At 39.9% G+C, this 24366-nt stretch overlaps 1 protein-coding gene across 3 annotated transcripts in view; it reads left to right on the top strand.

Moving 5' to 3' along the window:
• Positions 1 to 18302, top strand: part of USP45 (ubiquitin specific peptidase 45) — a 48809-nt gene extending 30507 nt beyond the window's left edge. For 2 of the 3 annotated variants that reach the window (XM_033143486.1, XM_033143485.1), the window contains exons 10-18: positions 1197 to 1278; positions 3019 to 3110; positions 5979 to 6035; positions 7739 to 7882; positions 11911 to 12601; positions 15025 to 15122; positions 15790 to 15876; positions 16461 to 16614; positions 17815 to 18302. In XM_033143486.1, coding sequence (XP_032999377.1) covers positions 1197 to 1278; positions 3019 to 3110; positions 5979 to 6035; positions 7739 to 7882; positions 11911 to 12601; positions 15025 to 15122; positions 15790 to 15876; positions 16461 to 16614; positions 17815 to 17945 — 1536 coding nt within the window. In that variant the 3' untranslated portion in view covers positions 17946 to 18302. Of the gene's footprint in view, positions 1 to 1196; positions 1279 to 3018; positions 3111 to 5978; positions 6036 to 7738; positions 7883 to 11910; positions 12602 to 15024; positions 15123 to 15789; positions 15877 to 16460; positions 16615 to 17814 lie in introns of those variants that run through there. The other variant, XR_004426211.1, reaches the window with a different exon arrangement.
• The last annotated feature ends 6064 nt before the right edge of the window (positions 18303 to 24366 follow it).

Here is a 24366-nt window from a genome sequence, read left to right as displayed (position 1 = left end):
ATACTTAATGTTCTTAAATGTTTGGCTACATGTGGACTATATATTTAAGTTTTCATTGAATGCCATGTTCATATATGGTTTAGCTATAACTCCCCCCCCCCCGCCACATTTATATTATGGCTTTATTTAATACTTAACATTTTCTATTTTCAGAAGTTCAGTTGTGTGTGTGGCCTCACTCTCCCTAACACAATTGTTAATTGTGCTAGAGGGCTAGGACATCCCTAAGGATTGGAACCATGGTGTATGGGGAGAGGGAGTTAACCCTTCCACTCCCTCCCTAGTAGTCCCAGTGGAAATTGTATCCCACTGAAGTCCTAGCAATAAAGTTTCCATTGACTCCGATGGAATCTTCCCTGGCAGGGCTTACAGGAGGTTCAATGTGTATCTGTGTATTTTATTTCAATCTGGGCCACAGTGGGGGAAAGAGCTAATCTCTGTCATGCAAGCCACATGTAACACAGACCCAATTCTGATTGCCTTGTCTCTCCGCTGCTCTTGTTTATAGAGAGAGAAAGCTGAAACAATTTAAATATATTCATATATATTGAGGCAAAAGCAAACTGGTTACTTCAGTTCACACTCTTAGCCATACCATACCAGTTTTTTTTAATAGATTCTAAGTCAGGCGCAGGGAACTGGTGGCCCTCCAGCTGCTGCTGGACTACAACTCCCTTTGCTACCAGCCAGCATGGCCAGTGGTCAGGAATGATGGGAGTTGTAGGTCAACAACATGTGGTGAGCCACAGGTTCTGAGCCCTGTAACAAAAATCCCATCACCAAGATACCTGGTTGACTTTAATTACTTTAGTCATTGTTCTTTTTGTTAGAATGCTGGCTCAGTAAATACAGCTGTATTTTTCCATTAAAACAATTAAATTAGAGCTGCAATTTTGTTGTCTTCTAGATTGCATTTCAGGGTTTCTCCCATGGCTTTTTAAGGGAGGGGAAAAGATAATCAGTTTACTACTTGCCTGAAGAAACAGATATCTTTGAAGTGGGGCAGCTGAAGGAAACCTTTAATATTAACAATTTAAGTTTCAAATCTACTGACAAAGTATAAAATGTAAGAGGCTATGTATTTTTGACAGTACTGCCAAGTGTTCTTCTTATTTGTTGTTGTTTGTTCTGTTTAATATATTTCACTGTACTTGCAAAGTTTGACAAATAAAATATGTGCTGAATGTTTCTTACAGCGCATACAAGCTGCAATCTTAAAAGCATTCAATAATCCAACCACTAAAACTGCAGACGAAGAGACGAAAAGGAAAGTCAAAGGTATTTAGCAAATGTGCCATTGTGTTAACTTGCACAGAGTCTGGTTTGAGTTTGCTTTTGCAAATGAATTGATTATGAAATATTGTATTAATGAATATATAATTTCATTCAAATGAATCACACTGGAGGTTCCGTGTGGCTTTTCCAGGGCTTGTGCCTATTATTCTGGTGCCATCTAGTGCGCATGCAAAACACTCCCATTGATCATTTTGTTCTACACTTGTAACCTGATTCTCTGATCTAGCTATATCTATGATTCACATAGCTAGGTTGTCTTCTGTCTTTAGCCTTCTGTAAAAAAATAAATGGAGAAGCTAGAATTTTAAGTGGGTCAGGAAGTCCTGCTCGCTGCACTCTACTCAAGTATACATATTGTAATTAAGTTGAGGATTCAACCTGGGGAAGGCTAGAGGATTAAGGAATGGATAACACCCTCCCCTTTTTCTCAGCCCTTGGAGGATGAGTCTATGAAGTCTAGTTCAAGGCAAATCACCACTTAGAAACTGTGGCATTAAGCTGTCCATAAATTACCCTGTAAGACAGGGATATAAGGCTTTAACCTTATACGGCCACATTCCACATATACTGGGAAGCAAGTTCAGGCAAAAAGGACTGCCTGAACAGCTGCATAAATCAAAATATCAAAGCACATGTACTAAAAACATGAGCTGGAATATATTTTTATCTATGAATTTAAAACACAAGCATGATGATTTACGTTAAAGTATTAGTTTTTGATATCTTATTACAAGTTACTATGGGGTCTTGTTTTGGATACGAAAACCAAAAGTTCCTCTCCCTGCCCCGCAAAGGAGTCTGCCTTAAATGTTAGTTCTTTAATACTTAAGGCAGACTACTCAAGGAGGAAAAACACAGTGGGATCACTGAAGTGCTGTTGATGCTTTGTATAGCATAATAAAATGTCCACTATGTAAAGTATATGGATAGGTATAGTCATATTTTGCATTTTAATCCCTCCTTTTCAGGGGTGTCGCTGGGGGGGCACCCCGGGTTCCAGGGGAGGGGGGTGACTCTCAGCATGCCCACTCCACAACTCATAAGTTGCTCAGTGCAGCAGCTGGCTTACACAGCACACACTTTGTGTTTTCCTTCCTGCTGGGAAGAGCCACAGAAGCACAGCTCTGCCCAGCCAGGGCTCCACCCAGCAGCCTGGCACATTTCACCAGGGCACTGCCCTCTCAGGGGGTACAAAGGTGCCATCTTCAAGGGGTGACATTTGGCACCTCCACCTAGAGCCTCAAGCACAAGCCAGAGCAAATCCAGTGGCTTTGGGCTTAGGACTCACCACAGCACTGCAAAAGCATTAGCTATGCTTGCTTTACTCAGTCCACCTGGGCCTGGGGTACCATCCGCCCACACCCCTTCAAGTCACAGTGAGCGTTTTGCGTTCCCCCACAATGCTTTGCAGCACATCATGTTGGGGGGGGGGGTTTGACAAAAAAACCCCGCACTGGTTACCACTTGGGCTTGCTATGCCTCTGCTCCTTTTGAAATGCGTGCTGTTAGCTATCTGAAACAGAAATCAAAACTAAATGTATCTATTTATCACTCTTTAAAAAGTGTATTAAGTACTGATGAATGGAAACGTTTCTGTGTTGATAGTATTGCAAATGTTTACTTACAATGCACTAACTGTTTTCAGAATAAAACCCTAGAATGAATTGTTTTTAGAATGGATGTATGTGTTTCCTCCTTTAAAAAAGGGTAATGTTTTTGCAGCATATGGAAGAGAGGGTGTGAAGATGAACTTCATAGATAGGATCTTTGTTGGTGAATTGACTAGCACTATCATGTGTGAGGAATGTGAAAATGTAGGTATTCTGGAATTTGATTTGTTAAAGTAAAAGATCACTTAATGATGTGAATGTACTGTGTTTTTTTATTAATTTATGTACTGTCTGTTTTATCAATGTCTTGCAATAGTATATTAGAAAACAGATTATTTCGAAGTGCAACCCTTTAAATTTCACTTTCATATAGAGAAGGGAGTTTCATAAAAAAAACAACCCCTGACCACCTGAATAATTTTAGGTTGGAGATCTGAATTCTAATACTGTAATGAAAGTAAGATCAAAAACTATGCATTAAGTATAACATATCCCTCTAGCTGCCATGTAGCTGCTTTCTTACTTGAAGAAAAACTAATGTTCTTCTCAGCCCTTCTGCAGGTTTGTCACATTATCATCAAAGACCTATAGGTCTTTGTGTGTATGCATATACATGCTCTTCAGGGTTCCTTAGCTAGTTCCTTATGCACAGCATGGAACTAAAAATGCCATCTACAGAAAATACTAATATCCCAGAAGCTGTTAGTAGTGCCAGTTATAAGTGGGGATGTTTTGGTTTTTTTGGTGGTGAGGTCTTTTGACAAAATTCTTTCAGTGGGGCCCTTTCCCCTAACTCGGCATCCCTACCTCCTAGCTACTGTTTCCGCTACCTGTTCATTCCTCCCTCCAGATTGTTTCCACCAATTTCAAGAAAGAGAGTGTGTGTGTTGGGTGGGGGAGGTATGCGAGTCTTTCTTGCTTCCCTAATTTTCCTTTTGATTCAAGAGCAGTTAAATAGGAAGCAACAGCAGGGCAAAAAGATTACAGGGATTGGCAGAGGGCCCCTGCTAGGCCATGGGCCTCAGCTGTTGCCCAACAAAGCTGATTCCTAAGGCTGGCTCTGGGTGATAGATAGGTAGGTAGACAGACAGTTGTTCAGCAGCCTTATATAGTTCTACCAGCTGACAATGTATCTGCTTTCATATTTTAGCAAATATGAGATATTCCCCAGTGTGGCAATTCCATTATAACTTTCAGTAGACTTATTGTTTTATATCAATCTTAAGTACAGTACATAATTGAAAGACTTAAATCTTTCTATAGCCTTTAGCCCTGTCCCACAAATGTGTTCACACCATCCAGTTCCACTCCAGCATAAAAAGGGACTATTTTAATCATTCCATGATGCTCTTCCTCTTTCTGGAGCAGGGGTGGCTAACCCCAAGTTTGGGGACCTGATCCAACCCCCCAAGCCAGTTTCTTTGCTCCTCAAGACCTCAGAATTTGCAGCTCTGGCCAAAACAAAAAAATTATACACACTTCAAAGCAGAGATAGCTCTGGGGTGAGCAGAGCCCAGCACCCCAATGGGAATAAGAATCTCCACCTTCTCAGTCATCAGATCAAACATTTGAAATCAGCTGATCTGCATGGATTTTCTGAGAAGGGGGGCTGTTTGCCCTTATGTGTGGGATGGCCAAACTTATCACTGGCATGTGGACCCTGAAGAGTTGGTCAGTAGTGAATGTGGTCAGCTTTCAAGTCAAAAACAGTTAGCCACACCTGTTTTAGAGTATTATTATGCTGCACCACCCAAAAGCAGTATAATAATTTATTTATGAATAAGCCCTGCAGTCTGTGGCATCGAAGCGGCATATTGAGATGTTTACTCATGATGTTGTCTATTGGCATAGTGATGATGCTGAACAGTCGTATAAATGGAAATACTGGAGCCAGATTTGCTACCCTGAAAGAGGGCAATGTTCCTCACAATGCAGATCAGAATGTTCCCACGATACCTCATGTGAAAAACCACTGAGGGAAATACATCCTTAAGACTTGCTGTACTAGGAAATTACCGAGTGTGATGCATGTTGAATACTTCATAAGCAAAATGTCAGAAAACATGTCATTGAGCCAAAGCCTTTGCAAGCAGCTAGATCCATGCATATGGCTAGGATTGGGGTGCCAGAAAGATTAACAGTTTGTTTTGTATCATTGTGGCCTCATCCTTGCAATCCTGCTCATGCTGGTGTCAGGCATGAGCTATCTACAGCCCTGGTAAACAAGTTCCCGACTCGTATTCCCTTGCCAGCATTGGCAGGGACTAGTCGCTGGAAACCGGTGCCCTGAACTGCAAAATTTGGCTTGCTTTTTTGGACATGGAGAGTCCCTGTCCATAGGAAACAAGGCTAGAATCCTGCTGGCAGGCACCACATTGATACAGTTGTAGCTGGACTTGAAAAATTATTTGTTTCCCCCTCCCTCTTCTAGTATCTGGAAACACTTCATCAGTGTCTCTCAAAGTTCAACTTACTTTGAAAGAAATATGGCCCACCTTTAAATGTAAATGTGTGGGTTTCCAGTGGAGTCTCTAAGTGGGGCATTTTTCTGCCCCTGCTTATTAGTATAGGCCCATAGCCAGAATTCTTGTGTTATTGAAGCCTAAAGTTATGCTAGTGGTTAAGAGAAAGGGGAGCATGTTAAAAATCTGTGTAAAACAGCAAAAAACTAAACATGTTTAGATTTCTGTGCCTAAATTTAGCATCTAATAATGTTCTGATAGTATTGAAATTAAGTTCTAAAAGACAAGTTGTTCTGTTGCCAATGAAATCTATGACTACTTCTAGATTTTGACAGTGTTCATACTTCTGTTTTCCTTTTTAAAACACACACACACACACACACACACACAACCAAAATGAAATCAGTCACTTCATTTCTAAAACAGTATTGTGAAGTTCTTCACTACATAAAGAAACCTTAAAGTGTGTAATTTTTTTGAATTAGGCAGTTATTATTATTATTATTTATTAAATTTGTCTACCACTGTTCATCAGTTCTAATGCATGATGGAAACCAGAAATGATGCATACTCCACTTTGATATATTTCTTTTTTTTACTTTCTTCTAAGATTTCCACAGTAAAGGAACCTTTCATTGATCTTTCACTTCCTATAATAGAAGAGAGGGTAAGAAACAACTTCTTTAATAAATAGCTACAATTGGTACATTAGCATCATGCTGCTGTGTTTGCGGATCACTGAACGAATGTTGGAGCAGCCAAAACATTAGATTGCCAGTGAGCCCTGGATTCAGTCTCTCCATACCCTACCTTAGATATTGGCACTGCCAAACTGAACTTGACCATTTGCACTGACCAAAGGGTGACTATCAGATTATTTTTTTAATAAAAAAATTAAATCATGCCTGGAGCCTTTTTAATGTCTGTGGGTTGTCCTTCCTGAATTGGGTCTCTTAAGTAAGATTAATAACTTCAAACACATTTATTATCTAGCCATTTCCCTTTGCCTGTATGATATACTAGTTTTATACCAGAAGCACACAACTGATCTTGTCTGATATAAAAGGTGAGCAGTATAAGCATTAACTAGATGTGTTACCGTACTTGGCAAGTAGTTATTAGCATTTTCTCTGCTATGAATCAGTTATTCACAGTGAAAACATGCAGTGTAACTGAAGTGTTTTGTGGAAAGAGGTGTTTTCATCATAGATTAAAGTGTAAGTACCCTCACAGTGTTTGGTATTTGAAGGGTGGACAGGTGGGGGAGAAGGAATCTGCTCAGCCACATCGGTTATATTTAAAATGAATGACCTAAATTACTCAGTGTTGACCCATGAAGGGTGAACTTCTTCAGACAATCAGGTATTTTTTAACAAGTAGCATTATTTGGGATGGGTAAGAATCACTGTTGTGGGAAAAGAGCTATTTCTGATGGATGTAGTCCTCAGCTGGCTATATAAGCCGCTGCGGCTGCTAAGGTGCAGCAAAACCCCGCCCCCAAGTCAGCCCTATTGGCTGACTGCTAGGGGCGCGGCGCGGCGGCGGGGCAGGTAAGGCTGGGGCGAAACGCCCCCCGCCCAGGTGCTGGAGCCGGCTCCCGCTCACAACCCCTCCCCTCGCTGAGGAGGAGAGGCCTTGCCGGAACATTTGAGGGCAGGACCATAGCTCATGGAGAAGGGCTGTTAGCAGAGCATGTGCTTTGCATGTTGAAGGTCCCAGGTTCAATCCTTGGCATCTGCAGAGAAAACCCAATCTGAAAACCTGGAAAGTCACTGCTAATTACTGTAGACAATACTGAGCAAGATGAAACAGTAGCCTGAGTATAAGGCAGTTCCTGGAGTTCCTGAGGGAGCAACCCTGCGTAGATTGCAAGTGCTCAAGATTTAGGATTACCTCTTAGCCCAGCCTTCTGTAGCCTTGGGTGCCCAGATGCAACCTCCATCATTCCCTTCAAACATGGCTGATGGTTGGGGATGGTGTGGGCTGTATACCAACAACATCTAGGTAGGGACTTGAGTTTGGAAAAGGCTGATTTAGCCCATTGTATTTGATTTTCAAAAGGAAAGCCTTGACCTATGATACTCTCTCAAGTTTCTGGGAGCTGTAATTTTGTGAAGTATTCTAGAAATATGTCTTTGTAATTATTTACACAATCTAATTAAATTTTTAAACACATTAATATTATTTTACAAGATACGATTAAGACTTGACCAGTAAATGAACCAGATATATATTTTTTAAAGTGTCAGATGTCTAATTTACCCTGTGCATATTGATATAAGTCTTGTTTGGAAAAGGTAGGAGGGAAAGATCTTTTTTTAATATAGGAGATTGTATGTTTTACCTTGAATAACCACGTGTATTTTCCAGATCTCAAAACCTGTTCCTTTTGGGAGGACAAGCAGAGGTAAACATATCCAAGAAGCAGATGTTGAGTACAACTGTTCTTCTGTTACTGCTCTGAATAATCAACAATCTAAATTGTCTAGAAAGCATTTGTTAACAAAAGATAAGGTAAGAATGCAACAGCATAGCTGATCTGTAGTTCAACTAGTTGTATAACAAATCTCATTTGGTTTGAATAGGTATCTTTTAATCTACAGCACTGTATTACAGATTTTTTGATATATGTACACCTGATACTTCTGGGGCTCATAATGCGGTGTTGATACATTACAGGGTTTTAAAGTACTGTATTTATGAAATTTAAAAGTGTGTGATATATTCACCCCCACATCCACAAATATTGTATGTATGTGTGTTTGTAGGTGATTTTTTTTTTATAAAAAAAGATGGGTTTAAAATATTTCTTTCTTTAAAAAATAAAATAAAAAGCTACTTTTCAAATTTATTCTCCACTCTCTGTGCCCTCCTGCCTGCTTTCCTCTAGTGTTGTCCAAGTTTGCTTCTGGCTGCAATTGCAAGCAGTGCAGGGCTGGCCAAGAGAGCAGACAAGTCAGCCTTCGTGCCATTTGGTGGATCAGTTGGCAGGGTGTACTACATGAGAAGTGCAGCCAACACAGTCTCCCAGGAGACTTGGAACATGACTTCCATGATGTGCTCAGCCTCCAGTGGCCCAAGGGCCTATGAACCATAGTTCAGCCTCTTAACATGGTTCTTCCTGATGGTGGCACAGCATGCTGCAGATATGATGGGCTAATACAATGTGAGATGCTTTCCCCCCTGCAAATATTCTACTGTACATTATTTTACAAGGAAAGCTTTTATGTTTAGAACATTTATTGAAAATAGAATACTTCAGACCATTTTTTATTATTTAAAATTTTAACCTATATCCTTCAGCATTTGACAGATGAAAAAGTGTCTTGCTTAACAGCTGAGTGGTGAGCGTGAGGCCTCTAAGGCAGTCTGGCAGAATTTCCCATCTCCTAGTCTTTTTTTTAAAAAATCCACTGACTTTAAAAATACTATTGCTGAAAATCTAAAAACCTACTTATTTCTCTTTGGATGGCATTAAGGTTTCAGTGGCTATTTATGCTTTTTATTTTTCCATTCCCTTCCATTATTGTGTTCTTTCTCTCTCTCTCCCTCCCTCCCTCCCTCCCTCCCCCACTACCATATACACACAAATGCTATGATTTTTATGTTTGTTGTCTGTTTCAGATTTTGATTTCCTCTTAGCACAAAATCTTCTACTTGACATCTCTTTGTATGCAGTCATGCAAATTTGTAGAAACTCTCTCCCTCTTTTTAAATGGAGTCTGGAATTAGGAGATGCTTTTTTAAAAAGTTTTTCTAGTCTCAGAAAATGGACCATAAGACTTCCTTCAAACATTCTACCACTTGTATAGTGGCAAAGCTCACTAAAAGAATTGTGGCGATACTATCAGTCCACAGTCTGCCCCTGCTATGTTTTAGTCTGGGGGGGGGGGAAGGGGAAGGGAATCCATATTGATTCAGACGTAGCAGTGAGAAATTGAGGCCATGTACAATGCATGGAGAATAATAGTTGTGCTGTGTTCCCTCCCCCCTTTCTTATTTTTAAAAGGCAAGACAAGTGTTAATGCTCAGACTGCATGTGGAGAAATCCAGAGCTAGCAATACAAGCAATTTCAGGGGCTATTTGGGAAATCCTTCAATGGAAATTGAACAGTTGTGAGCACTATGAACCCCCCCCCCCCAATTTGCCTGTGGGAAAGCAAGTCAGTTTCAACTTTCATGCAAGTCTCTTTTGTGCAGTCTCAGACATGGGATTGGGGTGGTCAAGAATGTCATCAGCAGTATCAGTAAATCAGTGATGGTACCAAGTGCTGCTTTTTGGTACTTTGAGGCAAGATACTGCATGAGATGGCCCTCCACCTTGCTGTTGTTTCTCACTTGCTTACCTCTCCCACTGGCCCAGTCCTCTAAGATAATCTGCAAGCCATGTTGGGTATCTGCTCTTTCTCCTTGCTTGTTCCTTTCAAGAGGGCAGATAAACAAGTTGTAGTAGTAGTAGTAGTAAGCAGCAACAGCAGCAGCAGCAGCAGCAGTGAGGATGAGTATATCAGGATCAGGAGCCTGCAGGTATTGGTAGTGGTCCCCTACTGGGGTTTGGGCTTGGACTCTTCCATTTCATGAAACGATGATGGCCTGTTGGTGGCCCATGAAACTTGCTCAGCCCTTGAAACTTGCTCAGCCAGAATTTTCAATCAAAAAACCTTGCTTGCTGGGAAAAGAGCAACATAGGCTGTGATTTGAGCACCAGGAAAATGTGATGCAGCCAGTACAAGTGCTTCTGAAAGGAAGGATATTTTGGATCCCGTGCAACAAAAGTGCAATTCCCTTCCCTCTGATTGTTTAGAAAGGCTTTAAGAGTATAAGCTTTGAGCCATTGAAATTAATGGAAGCCATTTCCATTTTTAGATGAGTGACTTGCCCATAATAAATTCTAATAGGGTCTAGAGGCTGATCAATTTAATTTTAGTATTCAAAGTCTGAATTAAAGAGGAGTACATTTGAGGAGGAATGTGTAAATGACCTAAAGAGGTCTTTACCACTATAGTTAAATGTTTCACTTTTCATTTAGAAAGTTCCTTGCTGCTAGTGGAAAGCTTTCTTGGTCCCCTTGGTCATATAAACATAAATCTGTATGTGTGCCCGATTAAATTCAGTGGACTTTAGTTCCAGCTGAGGTAATTTAGGACTATCACCTAAGGGATATTTACCCTCTTTATATTTACTAGAAAAATTATTTTGAGATAGGGCACTGCCAATTCCAAACACCATGTGTTGGGATCCTCTGTCCTTAGCCAAGGATGACAGAAAACGCAGCTATATCTGAATATCCAAGGGCATTTGGAAAAAACCCAACACTTCATTGGAAGGCAGGCATTTAAATTATTTTTGCCGAGCCTAATGCTGCTTTTGTTAATCAAAGTTAAACTTTGCAGTGTTGATAAATGTATAATACTGTTCATATAGTTCTCAAGAGGTTTTTTTTAAACACTTTCTGTTTTACATATGTTGTACACATTAATTTTTATTATGCTTTCATATACCACTTACTGCTCAAACCAGCCAAAATTGCTTTACTGTATGTTAAGAATAATCCATCCATGAAATATTGTAGAATTGGAGTCATGAGAGGAATGAGCTGCCACTGTTTTTTTCTTCATTTATTGCAGAAGTTTTACAAGCCCCTAAGATAAATTGATTTTGAAAGCGTAAGAGATTTTATTACAGATGGAATCTAAGTTTAAATTGAATGGAATCAAAAATTGAATTTAAGCTTTAAGTTTAGTTAGTAATATTTTTGTTTGCAATACTAAATTAATGCATTTAATTTAAGATATCCTAGGCACTACCTCTTTCAGCTCTGTATACTTTTCAGAGCTCATCTGTACCTGAGTAGCTTAACCAGAAGGTGGAGTAACTGAGAAGGGCGTGGGGGTAGGTGAGTTATTTGGGGAAAGGAAACTGGACTGCCCTGCAACGCCTATCAAATAACAGGTCAGCTGTGTCTGTGTTCACTGATCTGTAAACACCACAGATCCAGAGCTTTCCAGCACTGCCATGCAAAAACATGGATCCAATGCACAGATACTTATGGATCATCATCATTTGTGCAAGGAATCCCCTCAAAACCATTATCAAATCCTAGGTCTTTGTGCCTTCTGTGGCTGGTTTTGTTGTCATCCTGTATAAAGACCATGGAAATCCACGAGGATATTGGGGTCTGCCAGAGAGAATGCCCTCTCAGGACCACCACCACCCAAACTCCTGAGGGTAGTAGAACTACCAAGAGGCCCCTTCTGCTGATCTTAACACCTGGGAGAGTTTCCATAAGATAGGTTAAAGGGTTTTTCTGTCTCAGAAAGGTAGGAAATTTGAGGTTGGAGTATATAGCCAAATACATTTTAAAGCAAATGCATAAACACTGGTTTGTTTGTTTGTTTGTTTGTTTGTTTGTTTGTTTAAAAAACAACCACCATATTTCCTAAATGCTTTTAAGAGTTAGTGCAGTGCTTTTATGGATTTTCAACAGACTTACATTTGGTTTCTCCCCCCCACCCCTTTGCTAATTATGTGGAAATTGACAGAACCAAGAAAACCATGAAAGAAGATTTGCCAAAAAATCCTCCTCTGCTGAAGAAGAAACAAGTCATTTTATCATGCACAAAAAAGTCAGAAACACTAAAGGTGAAGGCAGACCTGCTGTTCCATATACAAGAGACAGCAGTTCGGTAATGGAATCTGCAGGAAATGGAAGTCAGACTGAAGGCAGTGAAAAAGAAGCGAGTCATTCTGAAAGTAGCATTGGTGCAGACAGTGAGGCCTCTGAAAGCGAAAGTCATTCTAAGCAAACTGCTTCCAGCAGAGCTTGTAGCACACCTGGGTTGTGCACTGATGAACATAAACATTTATCTGCAAGCATTAAATCACAGTATAACAAGTCAAGTGATGGCGGTACAGAGGGACTTACTACTGGCTTATCAAACCTCTGCTTGGGTAGTGGTGTCGGTGAGACCGAAGGGACTCTCAGTAGAGATCAGCTGTCAAGTCTGTCCAACAACATAGACATTTCAGCAGAGAACCCCCCATCACTGCAAAACCCTCAAAATGCTTTCCAGACTCTTTCTCAGTGTTACATAACTAGTTCTAAAGAGTGTTCAGTCCAGTCATGCCTCTATCAGTTTACATATGTGGAGCTCTTAATGGGAAACAACAAACTTTTGTGTGAGAACTGTACGGAACGGAAACAGAAGCACCAGAAGAAAGCAAATTTCACAGGTAATGAAATGATGGCTGAGTGTATTGTTTCACATACACAACTTTTCAGGGTCCAATGGAGTGTATGATTCTGGCACACTTGGGGGGATGGGGAATGTATTATATGCCTTCAAAATCAGCCACCACCATGCATGCTAAACTGCATTTGAAACACAGGAATTTCAAAGACCTTTTGCCACACGGCATGAAAGTCCGCTCTTCAGAGATAAAGTTCAGAAATCCTTTTGGGCATTTCCAAGACTTTGATCAGCCTAAAATACAGTGGTAGCTCAGGTTAAGAACTGAATTCGTTCTGGAGGTCCGTTCTTAACCTGAAACTGTTCTTAACCTGAGGTACCACTTTAGCTAATGGGGCCTCCCACTGCCGCCACCGCACAATTTCTGTTCTCATCCTGAAGCAAAGTTCTTAACCCGAGGTACTATTTCTGGGTTAGCGGAGTCTGTAACCTGAAGCGTCTGTAACCCAAGGCACCACTGTAGTCCTTTGGATTCTGGCTGTATAACCAAGAGACCCTGAAAAGTTGTATGATTGCACCACAGAACACAATCAGTGACATTTAACTTATATCCAAGAGACTGAACTAGTGTGCATTTTTGAGGGGAACCTGTTCATCTCACCATGTCTGCAATTTTTTTTGACCTCAGTACAGTTCTTCAATAATCCTAAATATTTTTAGCCTTTACATTTATATGACACAAGCACAAATGGGGCCTGCAACATAAGGTTGTGGTGTGCAGTGCTCCCATGCAGGATTCGGGACAGTTGGTTGTCATTCTATGCCCACTCAGGCATGCTCAGTCCTCTTTGGGCTGTCTTTCTACAGAGCTTGTGATTCTCCAGAGCATGCTAATAACCTCTCTCTTTTGTGTGAATAATGCCATTTTGGCTATAAATGCACTCAATGTTGATGTGATACATTCAAAGCACTTCAAATAAAAAAAAAACTCCACAAAACCTTAACTCTAATTGGCATATAATACAAAGCTTGTGATTGATTAAATTTATGCAGATTCCCCAGATACGTAATTTATTCCAGTTGCATAATTAGGTTTTTTCTATACGCACATTTGTGATTTATATATTCTAGAGGACCTAAATAAATGTGACATTTGTCACCATCCTTCATTAATTTGTACAGTGGTACCTCTGGTTACGTACTTAATTCATTCCGGAGGTCCGTTCTTAACCTGAAGCACCACTTTAGCTAATGGGACCTCCCGCTGCCGCTGCGCTGCCAGAGCACGATTTCTGTTCTTATCCTGAAGCAAAGTTCTTAACCTGAAGCGTTATTTCTGGGTTAGTGGCATATGTAACCTGAAGCGTGTGTAACCCAAGGTACCACTGTATTTGTATATTAATGCCCTCTTGTGGCCAAAATGCATTTACAGTGTTTTTCTTCTATTGATGCCTCCAAGTTCCTCTCAGCAAAATCACTCCAACGTGAAAGATATGGAGATTAAACATGGGAAATAATGCAGTTGGAGTGTGGCTAGGTGACAATAGTTGCCTCTAGCTGAATTTTCTCTGGCAGAAACTTACTCCCTTCAGAACATAATTTAGGAGTTTAGCAATATGACTTGCTGGACCAGACTGAGGTCTGTCTAATTCCACAAGTTGTTTGCCCTTAGCACCCGATAATCAAAGATATATTCCTTCAGTGCATGGAGACACTGTTTTGAGCATCAGGGCTAATTAAAAATTGATAAGTTTTTCGTTCATGACTATCTAATCTGTTTTAAAAGTGGATTTACTGTAATTTTTTAATACAAATTTGTATGTGTGATTTATAAATCATAACATCAAAAACAGTGTCTGTTGTAAGTCCATATGATCAGTAAACTGAGTATCATCCATGTTCACCTGTATAAAACATGGGGAAAGCACACAATCCTGATGAGCAATAATATAAATATTTGTGTATCATATACTTGCTGTACTGTACATGAAGGTTTTTCTTCTTTTCAGAACTGATAGGTGCTATTGAAGTAGGACTTAACATAAATTTGCTGTGCTAGGGGCAACAGGATTACCCAGAGCCATTCCTTTAGTTTGACAATAAAATTAATAATCAAATCTGAAATATTTTTTCTCTAATATTATGTCCAAAATATCCAGCAAAAAAGGAGAGGAGGGCCTTCTGACCATTTTTGAACATTCAATATGTTCAGTGAGCCTGTGTTCTCAGTAGAAAGACTAATGGAATTAGATCTTGGAGACTTTTGGCTCAGATATTTAGCTGTGTTGTGACTTTAGGGAAATCATTGTTTATTTAACCTCAGCTGCTATCTGAAAAATAGGAATATTAGGACTATTACTAAACATTCACCTTTCTGGATTTTTGTGGGGATTGTACGCATACTTAAAATACTACAGAAAATTAAAAAATACTGCCATGCTTTTTAAATAATTTTTTTCTGTACAGAAAAGAAAATAGAAGGTGTATATACAAATGCCAGGAAGCAGCTGTTGATTTCTTCAGTTCCTGCTGTTCTTGTTCTCCATCTGAAAAGATTTCATCAGGTAAAGTCTTGAAATAAGGTGTTATTGAAAGGAGTTATAATTTTGGACTGCACTGAATTTCTGTAAAACTGTATTTTCTCCAGAGTGACTGTGGAAGAAATATCAAAGACTTGATCCTTTTATACCCAGCCAAAGAAAATTGTTTTTTAGGATGGTATCCAATGCTAATCCTACTCTGACCAGACCCATTGAAGTTAATACACATGACTAACATAGGTTCATGAATTTAAAAGAGTCTACTCTGAGTAGGATTTGTTGGCTCTTAATGTTGTGTACTGCCTTGTTATATTTTCTGTGACTGTGTGGTTTATAAATAAATAAGGTAGAAATGACTAAGCCCATTTTGTTAGTGGATCTTTAGATTTATAGCATTTTTCAAAAATGCAGTTTAGTTCTGTACAATACATAATTTCAACAGATGCAGCTTTTCTCTTCGTGGTGCTGCAATTTAGCCTTCTATGTTGCATTTCTGCATGACTGAATTTAGCAATTTTCTTATCAACATATCAGGTAAATAAATTAATTTGTCAGTGTATGTATACTGTTCTTGTCACTGTAGTCGATTCAGAATTTTTGAATTTAAAACGTTCAGTACTATGCTTTTGCAGTACAGCTGGATTCAGGTGGCACTCAAGTAGAAATAGTAAATATTTCATTTCTTCTTCAGGCTGGTATGAGTCTAAGGAAAGTTAACCGCCACGTGGATTTCCCTCTTGTTTTGGACTTGGCTCCGTTTTGTTCTGCTTCTTGCAAGGTATGGCATGTCAGAAGCACCATTTCAATTTACTTCAACGATAATTTCAGGCTTCAGTTTTTACAGTTGTCTTTGTTTTCAAGTGAAGCCCAAGGCTTCCCTTTAAATCACAGAAAGCCTCATTTCTCTGCCAAGTCAAGATACAGTGGTGCCCCGCTAGACGAATGCCTCGCTAGACGAAAAACTCGCTAGACGAAAGCATTCGTCTAGCAGAAGGCTGCCCCGCTAGACGAAAAAGTCTATGGGGCTGCCTCGCAAGACGAAACATTTTCGTCTTTTTTTTTCGTTTTGCGGAGCGCGGCTGTCATTGCCGCTCCGCAAGACGAAAAACCCGCTAGATGAAAATTTTCGCAGAACGAATTATTTTCGTCTAGCGGGGCACCACTGTAGCTGTATTGAATTGGCAATAGCTAAAAAACAAAAACTAAAAAACCCTCTCTTGCTAGCCTAAGATGTAAAATTAGTGAAGGCTTGTCACTGTTTTTGCTAATTGTTATATTTTTGAGCTGAGTATGTTCTCAAAACTCACTGCATAGAAATCACATTTCCCCCCTTTCCATCTCCCTTTTGTTTTTGCAATGAAGAATGTGGCAGATGGTGGGAAAGTTCTCTATTCTCTTTATGGAATAGTGGAGCATAGTGGGTCCATGCGAGGAGGTCACTATGCAGCATATGTGAAAGTCAGAGCACCATCCAAAAAGATTTTGGAGCACATTTCTAGCAACAGAAATGTTCAAGGTATGTACCTAAAGAAAATGATGTATTTTTGGGACATGCACATCTAGTGCATGCCTTTTTCTCAGTATCATACAGTTGGTTTTATCAGTTCAGTACTTCAGCAGCCTACAATAAACAGTTATCTTTTAGATCCAGCCCACCTTTTTCCAGCAAAAGGACAATTAAGACATTCTGTTTCTTACATGCAATAATTTCCACATTCAAGATTTCCAGCCTATGGTAACTTTTGAATCTGGATGCTGGAAGATTCAGGACACGCTGAAGGAAGTAATCTTCACACAGCACATAATAATTAAAGCAGTGGAATTCTCTCCCATGTAAGGTAGTACAGTAATAATGGCCACCAACTTGGATGGAATTAAAAGATTAGACAGATGCATGGACAGTCTACGAATGGCTGTAGTTATGATGGCTATGTTGGAAGCAGTAAGCCTCTGAATACCAGTTGTGGGAAGTCAGTGGGGAGAGCACTATTGCACTCAGGTTCTGCTCATAGGCTTTTCATAGGCATCTGGTTGGCCACCATGAGAAAAGAGTGCTGGACTAGATGGGCCAGCAGGGCTCTTCTTAACATTTACTGCCGAAATCTTGTATCTTCTACATTGGAGATAATATGTCATTTCACATTGTTCAGGACTCTGTGCATTATCCAGGACTGTGCTGTAGACTCAATGATTCTGCATTTACAATGCAGCCCCATAAACTGTAGACGTGTGTATCTTCAGAAGCCAAGTTTTCTCTTTTTTAAATATAAGTGTGTAGCCTGCACAAAAGCTGACATGTATTTGTAACAGGTTTCTAGTGAAATCTCAAGAGGCTAAAAAGGACGAGAAATCTACTGCTCATGTAGTGGGGTTTTGGTGCTCTATGCACTTTTATTTCCATTTCCCCTCGGCCCCCCCCCCACTGGCCCTTGTCTCCCTGCCCAAGCAGGTATCCAACCAAGTAGCTTCAGTTTTCAAGGCCACCCTAGCTCACTCCAACATGCAGTTGGGAAAACACTGCCTTTCCTCATTTGTACCCTTTTGCTAAGACAATTTTCAAAGCTGGCAGTACTGTGAATATGAAAACAAAGTTTCAGTGAATTTTATACAATAGCAAACCTTCAAAATTCTCAGAGTTATTGGCTTAGTCATATTGTATTCTCTTCTGCACTATGATGGTAATTAATAACTCTTTTTGCTTTTTTTTGCATTGCAGGTTTGAAAGACTCTGTAGGAGCCACTGTAGGACAGTGGGTATATGTCAGTGATACCCATGTACAAGCAGTTACAGAATCAAGAGTATTAAATTCACAAGCTTACTTGCTTTTCTATGAAAGAATACTGTAGCTGTGATCAATACTGAAAGTCTAAATAAGTTATTTTTGTGTTTTCTTAAATGCAGCAGTACATGTAAATATTGTGCTTTTATCTGTTCTCTAATACAAAATTTACCATGATTTCTTACTTTAAAAACAATGCCTTGCGTTCTGAGAAGCTGGTGCATGCACAAAGCACCTAGATGCACACATAAGCAGGGTAGCTTACCATGTTGATTGGCAACTGCCCATCAAACAGCAGAGGATGCAGTTTCAGCACCCTGTGTTGCTGCTTTTGAAAGGGGCATGTTGAGCTGCAACCAGAGTGGAGGAACAGAAAATCACCTCACGTGTAAGTGGAAATAACTTCATGTTTCTCTGAATATAAGCCCACATGCTCATTATTTAAATCCCCAAAATGCATTTGAAGCAATGTGCTCGGAAACTGAATACTGTAGTGAAATTTCAGTTTCGGATAAGCAAAATTAAAAAAAAAGAACATGAATTGAGAAATGAACTGGAGTTGTGCCTGGTTTTTCCTTAATACAGAAGTAGAGTTGCAGCCCACATAAGCAGTCTCTTTCTCTACCTTTCTCTTGCAAAAAGGGGAGGCAGAGGACTGTACAGCAGAGACTAGAGCAAAATTCTTCCACCTAATTTTGGGGATTTCCCCCCTCCCACTGCAAGCTAGTATAACACATCCCTCACTGTGCAGCCCTCTCCTTTGGAGAAAGCTTTTTTGGGGGAGTACAGAAGGGAGTGGGGAAGAGAGAGAGAGTGATTGCAAGCCTTTCTTTTTGTGCAACCATTAAGAGTTAGTCTGTGCCATTCACTAATCATGTTTGAATAGCAATCTGGCACTTGAAGTTCCTATAAAACATTGCTGTAGTTTGTTAAGCTGCAAGCTCAACAATTGAGTTCTACTCTGTTGTGTATGCTTTAGTTGAGATTCCTGCATTGCAGGGGGCTGGACTAGATGACCCCCAGGGTCCCTTCCAACTTTACAATTCTGTGATTCTGTCAGTTCATATATTTAAAAAAAGGCATGTTGCACAGTTCTTCTAGAACTGATTCTCTTCTGAATGCATGTTGAGTTCTATATGCAGAAAGTTGAGTACATCAGGGAGTAGATTAGAACAGAACCTTTCTACCTTATGTGCTCCCTTTTCACATTCAAAGAGTGCTTGACATGGGAGTGTATTCAGATATGCACCATGACTATAGTCACTATGCTACTTTTTCAGAACATTTGACTTTGCTTATAGATATGGTAACAACACACACAATGCAACAGGCTGTTTTTCACTATGTAACTTCTATTTCAAACACAATTCAACATATAATATCTCACAAGTCCATTCGGTTCCTAAATTGGCATATTGGCAATAACCACAATATGGTATGCTTATCTTATGATGGCCCACGTATTGCTGCTTTGGGGATTCTAACGTTCCTTGGATGTAGATATCGGATCAGATGGAAAACTTGAAGGTATGGCACGACAAGGATTCTGGGATAATAACTTGTTTCACCCTACTGGGCTTCGTCAGCCATGCATACTCTAAATTAAACAAACATGATGTAACATAATCTTTATACAAACTAAGTAACATAACATACAAATTAAAACAAGAAGTTTACATACTATATTCTTCTATGACGGAAACATGGAACAAAATAAATTCAGTTAATTCAATCACTGGCCAAAGTTCTTTTTTAAACAGAGAGACTGTATAGATTCTAACTCTCCTGACCATCCATTGGACTTTAATTTCTCTTGATATGTTCTGTTTGCATGATGTGTCGGTCTATGGAATTACACTTTGTGAGATATTATATGTTGAATTGTGTTTGAAATGGAAGTTATATAGTCAAAAACAGGCTGTTATGATGTGTGTGTTGTTACCAAGATTGTATTTACGTAACCTAAGGTTTAGTAGTGTTTTGTATTTGCTTATATATATCCAAATATAGTTTCTAGTCATACATTATGTTCTCCGCCATTAATATCTGCAAAGCATCATATAGTCAAGCATGCTGATTTACTGGTACACAATATATACACTACCGACAGTACTCAACTTCTTTTCTATTAAATACGGGGGTGGGGTATATTGCTGTCTCTTACAAAGGATCAGGTCTGCTGTTTATTACTGTCCTCAATAATATGAATTTATGCATATTATTTCTAATGTACAGAGGACAGTGGGACTAGCTCCACATGTGAAATGCAGTTTTTTTACTTCTTATTTTTTACCTGTGCACCACATGATCTAATTTTAGGACTTGGAGAATTTTAAAGAAATGTTATTATCTCTTTGTGGATTCTCCTTTTCAGCTTCAGGATAATCCAAGTTTCTCCTGTGCACTGAACCCTACATATTCTAGGATACTCTTTAAATTGTAGCCATTGGGTTCCAGCCAGTTATGTGTCTTAGCCAATGGCAAGGCTTCCATCAGTGAAATGGGGAGGAAAGCAGTTTGGCATGGGGGGGGGGGGCCTGCCAGAGCATATTTAAGGGAAGTAAGGAGCTGCGAGAGGGAGGAGGAATCATGGGAAATTGCTTCCCTCCCTTTCCAGTCACAGCAGCTTTGCTTACCAGCAGAGCAACACTGTTGGATATAACCCACTGCCTGCTAAAAACAAAAGAGTCAATTTAACAAGCTGTATAATGGAACAGCAGTGAGTGTGTCATGCACATATGTATCCATCTATCTCTGAGTAGTTTCTTGCAGAATACATCCAGAATGTCTCCATACCCACCTCACTAATTCCAATTATTGCTAATACTTTAATGATAATTTATTGATATTATGTTATGATCCTAGCACTGGAGAGAGAGTTGTTGTGACCTGCAGTAACCCATGATGATTCACGTTTAATCTGATAATTTAAAGTAAATTAATCAGTTTCAGTGACTGATCATTTCCATATTACGTATCTATCCCAACAAATCCATCACTCACCCATGCACATTTAGAGCAATGTAGCTTACTCAGACGCGGGTGGCGCTGTGGTCTAAACCACTGAGCCTAGGGCTTGCCGATTGGAAGGTCGGTGGTTTGAATCCCCGCAACGGACTGAGCTCCTGTTGTTCGGTCCCAGCTCCTGCCAACCTAGCAGTTCGAAAGCACGTCAAAGTGCAAGTAGATAAATAGGTACTGCTCCGGCGGGAAGGTAAACGGCGTTTCCGTGCACTGCTCTGGTTTTGCCAAAAGCGGCTTAGTCATGCTGGCCACATGACCCGGAAAAACTGTCTGTGGACAAATGGCTCCCTTGGCTAGTAAAGCGAGATGAGTGCCGCAACCCCAGAGTCATTCGCAGCTGGGCTGTACTGTCAGGGGTCCTTACTCAGATGTACCTTTTTATGCACAATCATATTCAGAATTTATTTTAAATGCTGCATTCCAGCACTTTGGGGATAAGACATGAAGTCTCAAGTGCATACAGGAATTTGTTATCTGTTTCAACAGGGGTTAAAACCCCATACACTGAAAGAAAATGGTACCTATTCATTGGTACGGGAGTTCTGAAGAATGCATACACAAGCTCTGGAATGTTATTTATGTTTTGGTTTCTACATCAAATAAAGAGATTATATTTTAAGAATTTCAGTGGCACCTTTCTAAAAAGCATCCTTTAAAATTCACACGACCCAAAGCTAAAATCTGTCAAATTAAAAGGGAGTTAACTACACTTTTTAAATGCTCACATTAAAATCAGTGGGCTTTAAATATGCTTCGCTTTGGCTGGCTCATGATAGCAAATGAACAGTGTATGGGTTCTGCTCATGCTACAAAAGCCTAATTAGCTATCTACTTCTGGGGGTATCATAGTTGAGTGGTTTTCTGTGATTTTTGAAAAAATGATCTCTGCCCGTATCTCCCTTGCAATCTCCTTGTACTACCTCAGGTTTTCACCTCTTGTATTATATTCAGCCCTAGAATTAGAATTCAGTATCCCAATAACAGACGCGCTCCACCATCACTTTTTCTCCCTATCCTTCTTTGCTTTTCCCCATGCGTTTCAACCTTTTCAGCCTTTTGAAATGACCCCTGACCTTTGCCTTTTTTTCTCTATACTAGCATGCCCATGTTAGTGTGGTTGTGGTTCAAACTCAAATCAGTCCTTTGACTGTAAAACACTTCCTCAGATAAGGAGGCATCATAGAAGGAAATTGATACGATCACTACGGTAGTATGGTAACTGAGCAGTGCAAGTGACACCATCTTCTGGCTTAATCTTGGAACTGCACACTGTAAAACCTGGATCTATTGGAATTTAGGCTACAAAGTATTAGGCCAGTACTTCCTAAGGCAGGGGTGTTTGCTTAGCAACTCAAGAGTTGCTGTGAGTTTTATGTATAAGGCACAGTGAAAACTTGATTTGCCTGCTGGGAACAGTAGTGTGTTGAAAAGAAGTCTAGAATTAAATATTTTATATTTTTCCTCAATGGTCTACATATGATAGATTAAACCAGGGAATATTGTGAGGCAGATGATACTTAGAATAAATTTAGAATGCACTATGAATAACAGATTTTCTATTCCTTAATATTTCAGTATACTAGTAAACTTGGGATTATATTAAAACAATATTCAGGCCAATTATATATTGCAGAGGATACTTGTGTAATGATGAGCAAAGAGAAATGCAAGCATAATTTACTTTGTATGTGCAATAAATGAACCTATTACTGTATTTTTACGTATTTTATGTATAAAATGTATAGAGAATGTTCAACAGGAATATGTATTTAATTGAATGGAGGCAAAATATGAAAATGTCTGCTAAATATATACTATTGGGATACAAAAACACTTGTTTATTTTTGATTGTCAAAATAAAACATAAAAGTCAGCACACAAGTTTAGAAAAAAATGTTCATTTTATATTTATTTGAAGGGGTAAGATAAATTTTTAACTGAAATCCAGTGTCATATTCTGGTTTCTAAATTATTTTTCTAAGCTAACTTTATTCAGTATGTGGGTTCATTAAAGTCACACCACTTTAGGATGGGAAAAGGCTTATTTAGAACCCACAGCTTACCCAGAATCTATTGTTCCCTTACTTCTCTGTTATATACCGTAGTTTTCGCTCCGTAAGACACACCTGAACATAAGACGCACCTAGTTTTTAGAGGTGGAAAGGGGAAAAAGCCTTGGTTTTTTGAGGATCAGCTCAGATTTGTGCAGCTTTTTTGCAAAGGGGGGGGAAGCAAAGCTTTTTTTGCAAAGGGGGGAAACAAAGCTTTTTTGCAAAGGGGGGGAAGCAAAGCTTTTGCAAAGGGGGAAAAGCAAGAGGAAAAGCCCCCTTTTGCTGGGGTTCAACTCACATTTCTGCAGATTCTTAAGGAGCCCTTTCTACAGTTTGCAGAAAGATAATTTAATCAGCCAGTTACATGTGGCTGGGGAAACAAACAGCCTCCCTCTGCAGGCACATTCAACAATGGAGGCCTGGGCAAGGGGGCAGGGCCCAGAGGGAGCCAGGAGTCTTATCTCTCTCCTGATCTCTTGCTGATCATCTGCTGAGCGGGGTCCTTTCAATACCCCCTTCTCTCTTTCTTTTAAAAAAAGCAGGATCTGCTTTTGGCCCCTGGGCAATTCGGCTCCAGGGACCACCATTCGCTCCATAAGACGCACAGACATTTCCCCTTACTTTTTGGGAGGAAAAGTGCGTCTTATGGAGCAAAAATACGGCATCTAGGATGTTGCAAAATAATAGTGGGAAATTTTCAGAAATGAATGTCGGATGTTAAAACAGATTATTGTGTTTGATTTCATTAAGACAGGTGGGGGATCATGCCTTCCCTAACTTGCCAAATGATTTACTATTGAGTTCATGGGATGGATGTGGCTGTCAGTCTTGTTTGATGTGTCCCCTGCATCATCTCCCTTACCTTTGCTTTGGTTAAGTGCTGTCAATGTGAGGAGTCAGAGAAGAGACACAGGCAGGCAGTCTGGCACATGCACCTCTTGAGATCCAACTGCAGATGGTTAGAGCTGTGTTTGTGTCTTTTTGAACAATGCTGTGCTCTGCAGTTTGCCCCTTATTGCTTGCCTGTTCTGTGAGTTGCAAAGTTTCCAATAATCAGGTGGAAACAAATGGAATGTGTGAGGTAGATTGGATCGGGGTCCTTTTCTACTTGTAAGCTCAGGGGTCGATCCAAGTCGCTGGCCAACAATGGCGGGGCTTGATGGAGCAGCACAGCTGTGCTGCTCATAACAGACATGGTGGAAGGTAGGAAATATACCCTTTTGCTGCACCAGCCTCACCATAGGGATGCTGCTTGCAGTGGCTTCAGCTGGCCTATTGCTACAGCTTTACTAATGACAGAGCTGGGCAGGACTAAGCAGAGGGACACGCCCACATCATGCAAATCCCTTCCAACACAGAACACACTGACACATAATTTGAATAGAGCATGAGTTTATGCGTATTTGCTCCAAA

This window comes from Lacerta agilis, chromosome 3 (assembly GCF_009819535.1).
Source record: "Lacerta agilis isolate rLacAgi1 chromosome 3, rLacAgi1.pri, whole genome shotgun sequence".
Classification (NCBI taxonomy): Eukaryota; Metazoa; Chordata; class Lepidosauria; order Squamata; family Lacertidae; genus Lacerta; species Lacerta agilis.
The sequence above is the reverse complement of the archived record's forward strand: the minus strand, read 5'-3'. Positions and strand labels throughout refer to the sequence as shown.